Consider the following 11,840-nt stretch of genomic DNA (forward strand, 5'->3'; position numbering starts at 1 on the left):
CATCTCTCCTGGAATGGGTTTTGCAAAGAAAAGAGGGGAGGAGGCTGGGAGGACTGGAGACACATAGATGAGCAGCCTCTGCCATGTTCCATGGACAGGGACAGGCACTACCCCTCAGATCTCAGTCTGAGCGATGACCCCAAGCCACAGATAGACAATGAGCTGGGCAGTGAGTCAGGGCAGGTGCTGGGGCAGGGTCAGGCAGAGAGTGGTTGCTAAGCAGGGCCCATGGCAAAGAAAGGAGGAAAGAGCAACAGCCTCCAGCCAGGCCTGAGGGCTCCAGGCTCACTGGACACCATCTTGAATCTGTGCCAGCTCTTTCCCATGGTTGCCATAGCAGGGAGGGGGCTTGGACCAGAGAGGCCCAGCTCCACTGCCCACTGGGAGGGGCCCCAGCCAGCTGCAGGGAGCCAGCTGAGCTCCACACTGAGGGCAGTCTGTGACTTGTGAACTTACAAGACTCTCCCAAGGAATACACTCACCCACAGTGTATGGTTACACAGTTTTGTTCCTGAAGAGGAACATAAATTCGGGCAAAAGGCCAAGGTATGAATCTACGCAACTGGGCCTGAGACTCCACTCCAGGCACTGACTTCTCCCTAGGACAATTTCACCATGGGCTCCTGCATCTTCTCCTCCTCCTTACAGCCCTTCCCTTCCTGGGCTGTCCCCAAGGGCCTGAGTCATGCCTCCCAGACTAGGGGCCTGGAATTGTGGCCCAAGCTGACTCCTGTCCAGGTGGTGGGCCCAGCACAGAGCCCAGGAGGGTTTATGGGGTAGATAATCAGCAGGAAATCCCAGCTCAATTATGAGAGAAATGGTGCTTCCTGCCAGTCACACACAGACTTGACGACAGTAAGTGCTGAGTTCCAGACCTGGGACCCTCTGCCCAGCCAGCATCCCCATCCAGCTCCTCCTCCTCACCCTCTGCAGAGTGGGCACATGACTCAGGCTCAGCCAGCCAGAGACCTTGTGGCCTCTGAGCTCCTAAGCTCTGCAAGGAACCTGGGAGCTGCTGTGAGTGAAGGCTGAGTATGGGGACCCAGAGGTCTGGCTTCTCCGCTTCTGTCATCAGCTCACCATGTGAACTTGAACCAGTCCTCAGGACCCCCATGCCCCATCAGCCCACCTAGGCCAAAGCAGACCCTGCAGATCTCCCATGCCTCCACCTCCCCTCCCTGCCTGCACTGTTCCCAAAGCCAGTCACACTGACGGGCAGAGAGAGCAGGTTCTCACGAAGTCAGTCACTCCCCCAAGGACCCAGAAAATGTGAACAATGCAATTAACACCAAATCCAACTGTTGAAGGAGACTGCAGCGAGCCAATGGGGAGAAACAGGGCTGACTCCAGCATGAGAGGGCAGGGAAGGGGTGATTTTAGGCACCATGCCCAGCGTTCTCACCCTCACTGTCTCAGCCACCCTGGGAAAGATGAGGGTGGCTGGCAGTTCACAGGCGTGACAGGTTCCCCATGAGGGGAACGGCGGACGAAAATGTCCAGAATGAATGTAGTTAGTAAACAACCAAAAGCAATAGAAGAATCACAGTGGTGGGGCGGGGGAATGGGGGGAGGCGGGCCTTGGAATGTACCAATTTGTGGAATTTTAGCTATTAACAAGAAAAAAACAAAGGCCATTCTAGGCCTCTCCCTAGGGAACAAAACTGCCTGGGGTCAAATAATGAGAGAAAAAGAGAGAACCTTGGCCTGGTGACTATACTCTTCAACACAACTCAGGGAGGCCAGGTGTGGTGGCTCAGACCTATAACCCCAGCACTTTGGGAGGCAGAGGTGGGAGGATAGCTTGAGCCCAGGAGTTGGAAACCAGCCTGGGCAACATAGTGAGATCTTATCACTACAAAAAAAAAAAAAATTGTTTTAATTAGCCAGATGCTATGGGGTGTGCCTGTAGTCCCAGCTACAGGGGAGGCTGGGGCAGGAGGATTGTTTGAGCCCAGGAGGTCAAGGCTGCAGTGAGCTATGATTGTGCCACTGCACTCCAGCCTGGGCAACAGAGTGAGATCGTATCTCAAAAAGCAAAAAAAACAAAAACAAACCAACAGAAAACTACACTGCTGGCTTTTAAGATGGAGGAAGGGGCCCTGAGCCAAGGAATGTAGGCGGCCTCTAGGAACTGGAAAAAGCAAGGAAATGAATTCTCCCCAAAGGAACAAGCCCAGTGAGACTGATTTTGGACCTCGGTCTGATCTTTAAAAGTATAAAATAGGCCAGGCAAGGTGGCTCACACCTGTAATCCCAGCACTTTGGGAGGCCGAGGCAGGCAGATTGCCTGAGGTCAGGAGTTCGAGAACAGCCTGGGCAACATGGTGAAACCCTGTCTCTACTAAAAATACAAAAATTAGCTGGGTGTGGTGGCGGGCACCTGTAATCCCAGCTACTTGGGAGGCTGAGACAGGATAATCACTTGAACCCAGGAGGTGGAGGTAGCAGTGAGCCGAGACCACACTGTTGTACTTCAGCCTGGGCAAGAAGAGTGAAACTCCATCTCAAAAAAAACAAAAAAAAGTATAATAAATGCTTCTTCTTTTAAACCACTAAACCCATAGAAATTCACTGCAGCATCAATAGGAAACGAATACACTTGGGTTCCAATCCCAGCTCTTGCTCTTCCTGCCTCAATCTCTTGGTTCATAAGATGAGAGGAAGGCAGATTTGGACAAGTGATGGGCAAAGGCCTCTCCAACCCTCTTTGACCCCAGGCCATGATCATGCCAACTCTTAGCATTCTCTCACATGAACCTGCCCTGGGCCTTACCTGTGTCTTCATTTCAGAGGGAGGTAGACAGGGAAGCCAAGTGGTGGCCAGGACCTAACATTTCTGATGTTCAGGATCAGATGAGCCCGTGTGTGTGAATGAGTAGCACCCGCAGTGTTGTGGGTAGTGACTATCTGGAGCCAGTGGTGTGGGTGGTAAAGGAATTTACCAAGACAGTTGTGGATACAGAAAGGCAGATTTATTAGAGAAGGTAGGAAAGAAAGAAAATACGTTGCAAGGTTGCAACGGGCAGCATAGCAGAGACAGGACTGCCTGCACAGAGGCAGAGGTTGGAGGGAAGTTTTATAGGATCATGCTGGAGGGGGCTACATACAGAAAGGGGTTGTGCTGCTGAACTATCACGGTGCTACTCCAGGGGGATCTATTTTCGAGTAGAACTCCAACTGGGATGCAGTTTCTCAATCAAAGGGATATGAATTGCCCTGGCCACTGACTTCAGAGAACATTGTAGGGGGCAGGGGAGTTGGGAGCGGGGAGCAGAGATCCCAGCTGTGGTGAGCCCACATCTGAGGCAGCTCCAAGACCAAGCACCCAGGTGGCTGTCCTTCCTGGTGACTGGAGAGGCAGGAGCCCAGCAGTCTCATAGAAAGCAAATGACGATCAAGAACCAGGTCCTCAGCCAGATGCGCTGGCTCATACCTGTAATCCCAGCACTTTGGGAGGCCAAGGTGGGCAGATCATCTCAGGTAAGGAGTTTGAGATCAGCCTGGCCAACATGGTGAAATCCCATCTCTACTAAAAAAAAAAAAAAAAAAAAAAAAAAAAAAATTAGCCAGGCATAGTGGCACATGCATGTAGTCCCAACTACTTGGGAGGCTGAGGCAGGAGAATCGCTTGAACCCAGAAGGTGGAGGTTGCAGTGGGCCAAGATCACGTCACTGCACTCCAGCCTGGGCAACAAAACGAGACTGTTTCAATAAAATAAAATAAACCTCTAAATTGATTGAGATCTGCCTCCGACACTTTTCAGTTTAAAAAAAATACCTAAGAATTGGCCACCCAGGGGCAGGAAGCTGGGGTTTCTATCCAGTAACTCTCACCCTGCTGGCCCTTGGTTGGTTGAGGGTCGCCACTTTCCTGGCGCTTCCAGCCTGTCCCGCACACTAGCAGAGTATGCCTCTGCAGCCAGGAGCACTCAGACATGAGGCATTACTGGGGATATCTGGATGGGATGGTAGTGTGGAAAGATGCAGATGCTGATGTGACTGGTCTTTATTTTTTGTGGGGCAGGGGGACAAAGAAAGGACAAATCCTGACCTAGGTCCTGCTCCACTGGGAGGGGCCCGGTCACCCTCCGATCTCAGCCTTTCAGAGTGACAAGCAGTGGCAGGGCCTGGCTGCACATAGCTTTATCTCTTGCTAGCACAACTTCCTCCTTTGCTTCCGGATTGGGCTTTGGAGCAGGAGAGGCAGGACCCATCCATTCCTCCAAGTGCCCAGCCTGAGCCTGACCTGGGACAGGACTCTCTCCTCCATATCCAGCCCCACCGGAGCCACCATGAGCAGGTCCCAATCCCCAGGCCCAGGCAAAGCTGCTCTGGGTGAGACCCTCCTGGGCAACATCATCAGCTACTACCAGGAGAGGGCAGGGGAGGGCCAGCTCGATGTCTGCAGGCAAGCAGCCCTTACCCTGCCTGCCCTTACCCACAGGGCCAGATGGCTCCTGGGCAGGAGGGCCCTTCCATGGCTCTGTCTGCCAAAGGAAGTGGCCCTTGCTCTGGGTGGCTGCTGTTGTGGGGATCCCAGCCCTGTCCCAAAAGTCAGCCCTGAGCTGGTGCATGCACTAGAGTTCCTGGAGCTGATCTCTGTCAACCTGCTTCTCTTTCCCTGGAGGAAGGAAATCAGGTCCCTAAAGGTAGGCACTGCCACATGTCTGAGCAAGGGGGTTTCAGCCAGGGGTTGGGGCTCTGCCTCTGGGAGAAACAGCATGCCCATCATACCTATTGACTTCAGTCCCATTTCAGTTTAAGAAATTGAGGGCTAAAGAGACAGATGCAACTTATCTATGGTCAACAGCTAGCAAATGGTACAACTGCTCCTAACCACGAGACCAGCGGTCCCCAACCTTTTTGGCACCAGGGGCTAGCTTCGTAGAAGACAATTTTTCCACAGACAGGGTGGAGGGATGGGGGTGGGGGCTGGTTTTGGGATGAAACTCTTCCACCTCAGACCATCAGGCATTAGATTTTCATAAGGAGCATGCAACCTAGATCCCTCTCATGCACAGTTCACAATAGGGTTCCACTCCTATGAGAATCTAATGCCACTGCTGATTGTGACAGGAGGCGGAGATCAAGTCGTAATGCTTGCTTGCTCGCCACTCACCTCCTGCTGTGCGGCCAGGTTCCTAACAGACCATAGACCAGTACTGGTCCAAGGCCTGGGGGCTGGGGACTCCTGCACTGGACTGTACTGCCTCTCCCAGGAAAGATGAACCAAGGAGCTCATAATAAACAAGGGGAGGAGTTGGGCTCTGGAGATCTACCAGAGAGGTTTTGTTTTTTTGTTGGTTTTCATTTTGTTTTGTTTTTGAGACAGAGTCTTGCTCTGTCACCCAGGCTGGAGTACAGTGGCGCGATCTTGGCTCACTGCAACTTCTGCCTCTCAGGATTAAGCGATTCTCCTGCCTCTGCCCCCCGAGTAGCTGGGATTACAGGTGTCCACCAACACACCTGGCTAATTTTTGTATTTTTAGTAGAGGGGTTTCACCATGTTGGCCAGGCTGGTCTCAAACTCCTGACCTGAAGTGATCTGCCTGCCTCGTCCTCCCAAAGTGCTGGGTTTACAGATGTGAACAATCACACTCGGCCCCTACTAGAGAGTTTTAATTTCTTCCTGCTCCAGGACCTGACTGCTAGGCTGGGAGCTGGGATACCTAGAGCCTTACCCCAGCTCAGTCACTCTCTTTTTGTGTTTTTTTGTTTTTTGAGATGGAGTCTTGCTCTGTGGCCCAGGCTGGAGAGCAGTGGTGCAATCTGTGCTTACTGCAACCTCCACCTCCTGGGTTCAAGCAATTCTCCTGCCTCAGCCTCCCAAGTAGCTGGGATTACAGGCACCTACCACCATGCCCGGCTAATTTTTTGGTATCTTTAGTAGAGAGGGGTTTCACCATGTTGGCTAGGCTGGTCTCGAACTCCTGACCTCAGGTGATCCACCCTCCTTGGCCTCCCAAAGTGCTGGGATTACAGGCGTGAGCCACCACACCCAGCCACTTTCTGTGTGTCTTTGGACAGATCCTGCTTTGTCTTTGAGCCTCAGTGTACCCCTGATCATGGGCCAGGCTTTCCTTTGGCCAAATGCCCTCATCCACATGCTTCTCAGGAGCCCCTCGTGTCCCTCAGTACCAGCCCTTGGTCCTGCCTGGCCTGGCCCCTCTCAGCCACTCTGCTGAGGCCTGTCCCACTCCTAACAAGCTCCCTTGTCTGTTCTAGATGTACACTGGGAGCTTTACCTACTGGGTGCGATCTGTGCTTTCCAGACACAAACTAGACACCATCCTGGGCAGGCTGGGCTACACGGCCACCTTGGAATCTGAGTTCTCACTGGTTCAGGCCATCAGCAAAGAGGATGTCAAGTAGATGGTATTCGAGATCTTCCTGGCAAGGGTCTCATGTGAAGCCGTTCTCAGAACCGCGGGCATACGGATGCTTGAGCCAGGCACAGAGAAACTCGCTAGGACCCACAGCAGGCACAGCTCAGAGAAAAGGCTGGTGAAGCCCTGCAGCTGCCTCGAGGGGGTCCAGCCAGGCCCAGGTTCCGGGGGACCACAGCAAGGTCCCTCAGAAGGGGTGGGGTCCGAGAGGGCCCTGGCAGAGGGCACTGCTGGCCAGAGATCTCTGCCTATGGCTCTGAGCCCATCTGAGATCTCAACAGCCCCCAACAGCCTCCCCAGTGGCTCTCCAGTCCTCTAGGGCCCCCAGTGCCATGGCAGCACATGCCTGGACAGTGAGGAGGTCCTGCCTTGCTTCAGTGACCCTGTCTTACACTGGATGCCCTGGTTTCCCAAGGACATTTTCCTGAGAAGCCTGAAGGGAAACCAACTCCCAGGCCCAGCCCTGGCCCCTGGCCCTTCATCGGGTGAGGTGGTCACCGCCTCAGGGTGCAGCAGGGGGCAGCCCCTGGTCTCGGATGCAGTTCCTGAGAGCAAAGAAGTCACCATTCTCAGCCAGCTCTGCCTGACACCAGATCCCCAATCTCCAGGGCAGCGCTTAGACCGGAAGCCAGAAGCATAGCTGGAGCTGGCCAGCCCCAGAATAGACGCCGCACCTCCCAGCACCTCTTCCGAGAGGAATGAGCTCTGTGAGTGCTCCCTCACCTTCCTGGTCCCTCAACTCCTGCAGGCCATCCTAGAGGCATCCCGCGCCCTGAGGTGGAGGAAGATGGACAACTAGGGCCTCTTGTGGGGCCAGAGCCAACTGGTGATGATGGCAGCCCAGAAAGTGGAGTCACTCCATTCTGGAGGTCTACTCAGGCTCCCCTGCATGGATGAGAGCCCCCCAGCACCCACTATACCCCCCAGTGGGGGCTGGTGGCACCAGTCCCCACCCAAAGACACCATCCCAGCAATAGCTGAGGGAGTGATCTCTCACTGGTACAGGGCAGGCACCCTGAATAAGCAAATAGCTCTCACTGTGATGTACACCAGGAGGTGACTGCTAGAGAGGTACTAGACCTGGGATCACAGCACAGGAGGAGAAGCAGGGCATGGGGGAAGAGTGGGCAAACCTATGGCTTGCTTGTGAGGCATAGGAGCCAATCTGCTAACCCCAAAAGGTCTCAAATTCCAGCCCTGCCATCGATGGCTTGTGTGACCTTGGGCAACTCACTCTACCTCTCTGAGCCTCGTTTTCCTCATGTGTAAAGTGACTATGGTCAGACCTCCTTCCCAGGAGGCTGGGAAGAGTTAGTGAGGTGAGGTGTGCTCAGTGCCCATCAGAGACCGACCCAGAGAAGGGCCCCTCCCTTTAGGCTTTCTGTCCCCTTCATGTCCCAGCTCAGTTGTGTGACCCTGGGTAAGTCATCCTGCAGCTCTGAGTAGCCGCTTCCCTCAGCAGCCTTCAGACCCATTTCACCTGTCACAGTGCAAATAAAGAGGGCAGAGATGTGTAGACAACTGGATGTGTAGTACACCATTAATCCATCTAGGATCCACTACTGGCCTCCCTTTTCTTTCGGCTAATTTGTTGGGAGCTCAGGGTCAACTCTCATGCCTGCTCTCCATCCAGGAGTGGGGGCACCCCCTCTACCTGCCATCTCCTGCCCCTTTATGTACACATATACATGCACATGTGCACACAAGTAGGTACACTCAGGCATGGCACATGCACATACACACGCCCTTGGTCATTCCTCATTGGGATCCCAACAGAGGGCATCCTCCTCTAACCAGGGGCTTCTCTATGTGGTGGCAGGTGTCACTAACCCAGGGACGGCCTCTAGGCTTCGCATCTGTGAAATGGGAAAAATTAAATAGATGAAGGTCCCTTCGGGGTGCAAAGCAGGTGCTTAATAATTGTTGGTACCTGCCTTTGCTCTCCCTGAAACTGAGCATATAACCACACCACTTTCAGTCCTTAAGATCAAGGGGGGCCTCAGGCTGGAAGGATTTTAAAAGCTTTGGCTCCACCTGCATCCAAGTCAGACAGCAGTCCACTAAGACAGCCCCTACACAGGCTTTCTGAGACACAAATCAGGAAGCAGTATGCACTGGGCAGCACAGGGCATGCTGGTTATCACCCACTCATCCATCCAACCATCCATCCCTCCCTGCCTCCCACCTCCCTCCTGCCCTTGATCCTTCCTTCCTTCCTTCCCTCCATCCAACCATCCATCCATCCATCCATCCATCCATCCACCCATCCTAATCACTTAGCACAGCATCTGGCAGCCCACAGCCAAGCTGGAGAGCTGTCAGGGTGTAGAGCATTATTGGGAAAGTGAGGGAGCCACACTCCAGCCACAAGCTTTCATCAGGAACATCAAAAACAAGTGGGGCCAGGTGCGGTGGCTCATACCTATAATCCCAGCACTTTGGGAGGCCAAGATGGGAGGATCACTTGAGCCCAGGAGTTTGAGACCAGCCTGGGCAACATAGCAAGACCTTGTCTCTATAAAAAAAAAAATTAGGAGGTGGAGCCAAGATGACCGAATAGGAACAGCTCCAGTCTACAGCTCCCAGTGTGAGTGACGCAGAAGACGGGTGATTTCTGCATTTCCAACTCAGGTACCAGGTTCATCTCACTGGGGACTGTCGGAAAGTGGGTACAGGACAGTGGGTGCAGTGCACCGAGCGTGAGCCGAAGCAGGGCAAGGCATCGCCTCACGCAGGAAGCGCAAGGGGTCAGGGAATTCCCTTTCCTAGCCAAAGAAAGGGGTGACAGACAGCACCTAGAAAATTGGGTCACTCCCACCCTAATACTGCGCTTTGCCAATGGTCTTAGCAAATGGCGCACCAGGAGATTATATCCCGCGCCTGGCTCAGAGGGTCCTACGCCCACAGAGCCTAGCTCATTGCTAGCACAGCAGTCTGAGATCCAACTGCAAGGTGGCAGCGAGGCTGGGGGAGGGGCGCCCGCCATTGCCAAGGCTTGAGTAGGTAAACAAAGCACCCGGGAAGCTCGAACTGGGTGAAGCCCACCACAGCTCAAGGAAGCCTGCCTGCCTCTGTAGATTCCACCTCTGGGGGCAGGGCACAGCCAAACAAAAGGCAGCAGAATCCTCTGCAGACTTAAATGTCCCTGTCTGACAGCTTTGAAGAGAGTAGTGGTTCTCCCAGCATGCAGCTGGAGATCTGAGAATGGACAGACTGCTGCCTCAAGTGGGTCCCTGACCCCCGAGTAGCCTAACTGGGAGGCACCCCCCAGTAGGGGCAGACTGACACCTCACACAGCCGGGTACTCCTCTGAGACAAAACTTCCAGAGGAACGATCAGGCAGCAACATTTGCTGTTCACGAAAATCCACTGTCCTGCAGCCTCCGCTGCTGATACCCAGGCAAACAGGGTCTGGAGTGGACCTCCGGCAAACTCCAACAGACCTGCAGCTGAGGGTCCTGACTGTTAGAAGGAAAACTAACAAACAGAAAGGACATCCACACCAAAACTCCATCTGTACGTCACCATCATCAAAGACCAAAGGTAGATAAAACCACAAAGATGGGGAAAAAACAGAGCAGAAAAACTGGATACTAAAAATCAGAGCGCCTCTCCTCCTCCAAAGGAACACAGCTCCTCACCATCAACAGAAGAAAGCTGGATGGAGAATGGCTTTGACAAGTTATGAGGAGAAGGCTTCAGATGATCAAACTACTCCAAGCTAAAGGAGGAAGTCCAAACCCATGGCAAAGAAGTTAAAAACCTTGAAAAAAAATTAGACGAATGGCTAACTAGAATAACCAATGCAGGGAAGTCCTTTAAGGACCTGATGGAGCTGAAAACCAAGGCACGAGAACTACGTGACGAATGCACAAGCCTCAGTAGCCGATTCGATTAACTGGAAGAAAGGGTATCAATGATGGAAGATCAAGTGAATGAAATGAAGCGAGAAGTTTAGAGAAAAAAGAATAAAAAGAAACGAACACAGCCTCCAAGAAATATGGGACAATGTGAAAAGACCAAATCTATGTCTGATTGGTGTACCTGACAGTGACGGGGAGAATGGAACCAAGTTGGAAAACACTCCGCAGGATATTATCCAGGAGAACTTCCCCAACCTAGCAAGGCAGGCCAACATTCAAATTCAGGAAATACAGAGAATGCCACAAAGATACTCCTCGAGAAGAGCAACTCCAAGACACATAATTGTCAGATTCACCAAAGTTGAAATGAAGGAAAAAATGTTAAGGGCAGCCAGAGAGAAAGGTCGGGTTACCCGCAAAGGGAAGCCCATCAGACTAACAGCTGCTCTCTCGGCAGAAACTCTACAAGCCAGAAGAGAGTGGGGGCCAATATTCAACATTCTTAGAGAAAAGAATTTTCAACCCAGAATTTCATATCCAGCCAAACTAGGCTTCATAAGTGAAGGAGAAATAAAATATTTTACAGACAAGCAAATGCTGAGAGATTTTGTCACCACCAGGCCTGCCCTAAAAGAGCTCCTGAAGGAAGCACTAAACATGGAAAGGAACAACCAGTACCAGCCACTGCAAAAACATGCCAAATTGTAAAGACCATCGAGGCTAGGAAGAGACTGCATCAACTAATGAGCAAAATAACCAGCTAACATCATAATGACAGGATCAAATTCACACACAACAATATTAACCTTAAATGTAAATGGGCTAAATGCTCCAATTAAAAGACACAGACTGGCAAATTGGATAAAGAGTCAAGACCCATCAGTGTGCTATATCCAGGAGACCCATCTCACATGCAGAGACACACACAGGCTCAAAATAAAGGGATGGAGGAAGATCTATGAAGCAAATGGAAAACGAAAAAAGGCAGGGGTTGCAATGCTAGTCTCTGATAAAACAGACTTTAAACCAACAAAGATCAAAAGAGACAAAGAAGGCCATTACATAATGGTAAAGGGATCAATTCAACAAGAAGAGCTAACTATCCTAAATATATATGCACCCAATACAGGAGCCCCCGAGATTCATAAAGCGAGCCCTTAGAGACCTACAACCCCCCACACCATACTAATGGGAGACTTTAACAACCCACTGTCAACATTAGACAGATCAACGAGACAGAAAGTTAACAAAGATATCCAGGAATTGAACTCAGCTCTGCACCAAGCAGACCTAATAGACATCTACAGAACTCTCCACCCCAAACCAAGAGAATATATATTCTTTTCAGCACCACACCTATTCCAAAATTGACCACATAGTTGGAAGTAAAGCACTCCTCAGCAAATGTAAAAGAGCAGAAATGATAACAAACTATCTCTCAGACCACAGTGCAATCAAACTAGAACTCAGCATTAAGAGACTCACTCAAAACCGCTCAACTACATGGAAACTGAACAACCTGCTCCTGAATGACTACTGGGTACATAACGAAATGAAGGCAGAAATAAAGATGTTCTTTGAAACCAACGAG

The 11,840-nt window shown here is 51.8% G+C and overlaps 1 protein-coding gene across 1 annotated transcript in view; it reads left to right on the forward strand.

Annotated features, from left to right (window-relative positions):
• BEAN1 (brain expressed associated with NEDD4 1) overlaps positions 1–8,553 on the forward strand; it is a 72,265-nt gene extending 63,712 nt beyond the window's left edge. The window contains exon 5 of the mRNA XM_054454627.2: positions 6,226–8,553. Coding sequence (XP_054310602.2) covers positions 6,226–6,329 — 104 coding nt within the window. The 3' untranslated portion in view covers positions 6,330–8,553. The remainder of the gene's footprint in view (positions 1–6,225) is intronic.
• The last annotated feature ends 3,287 nt before the right edge of the window (positions 8,554–11,840 follow it).

Source organism: Pongo pygmaeus, chromosome 18, assembly GCF_028885625.2.
Source record: "Pongo pygmaeus isolate AG05252 chromosome 18, NHGRI_mPonPyg2-v2.0_pri, whole genome shotgun sequence".
NCBI classification, from domain to species: Eukaryota; Metazoa; Chordata; class Mammalia; order Primates; family Hominidae; genus Pongo; species Pongo pygmaeus.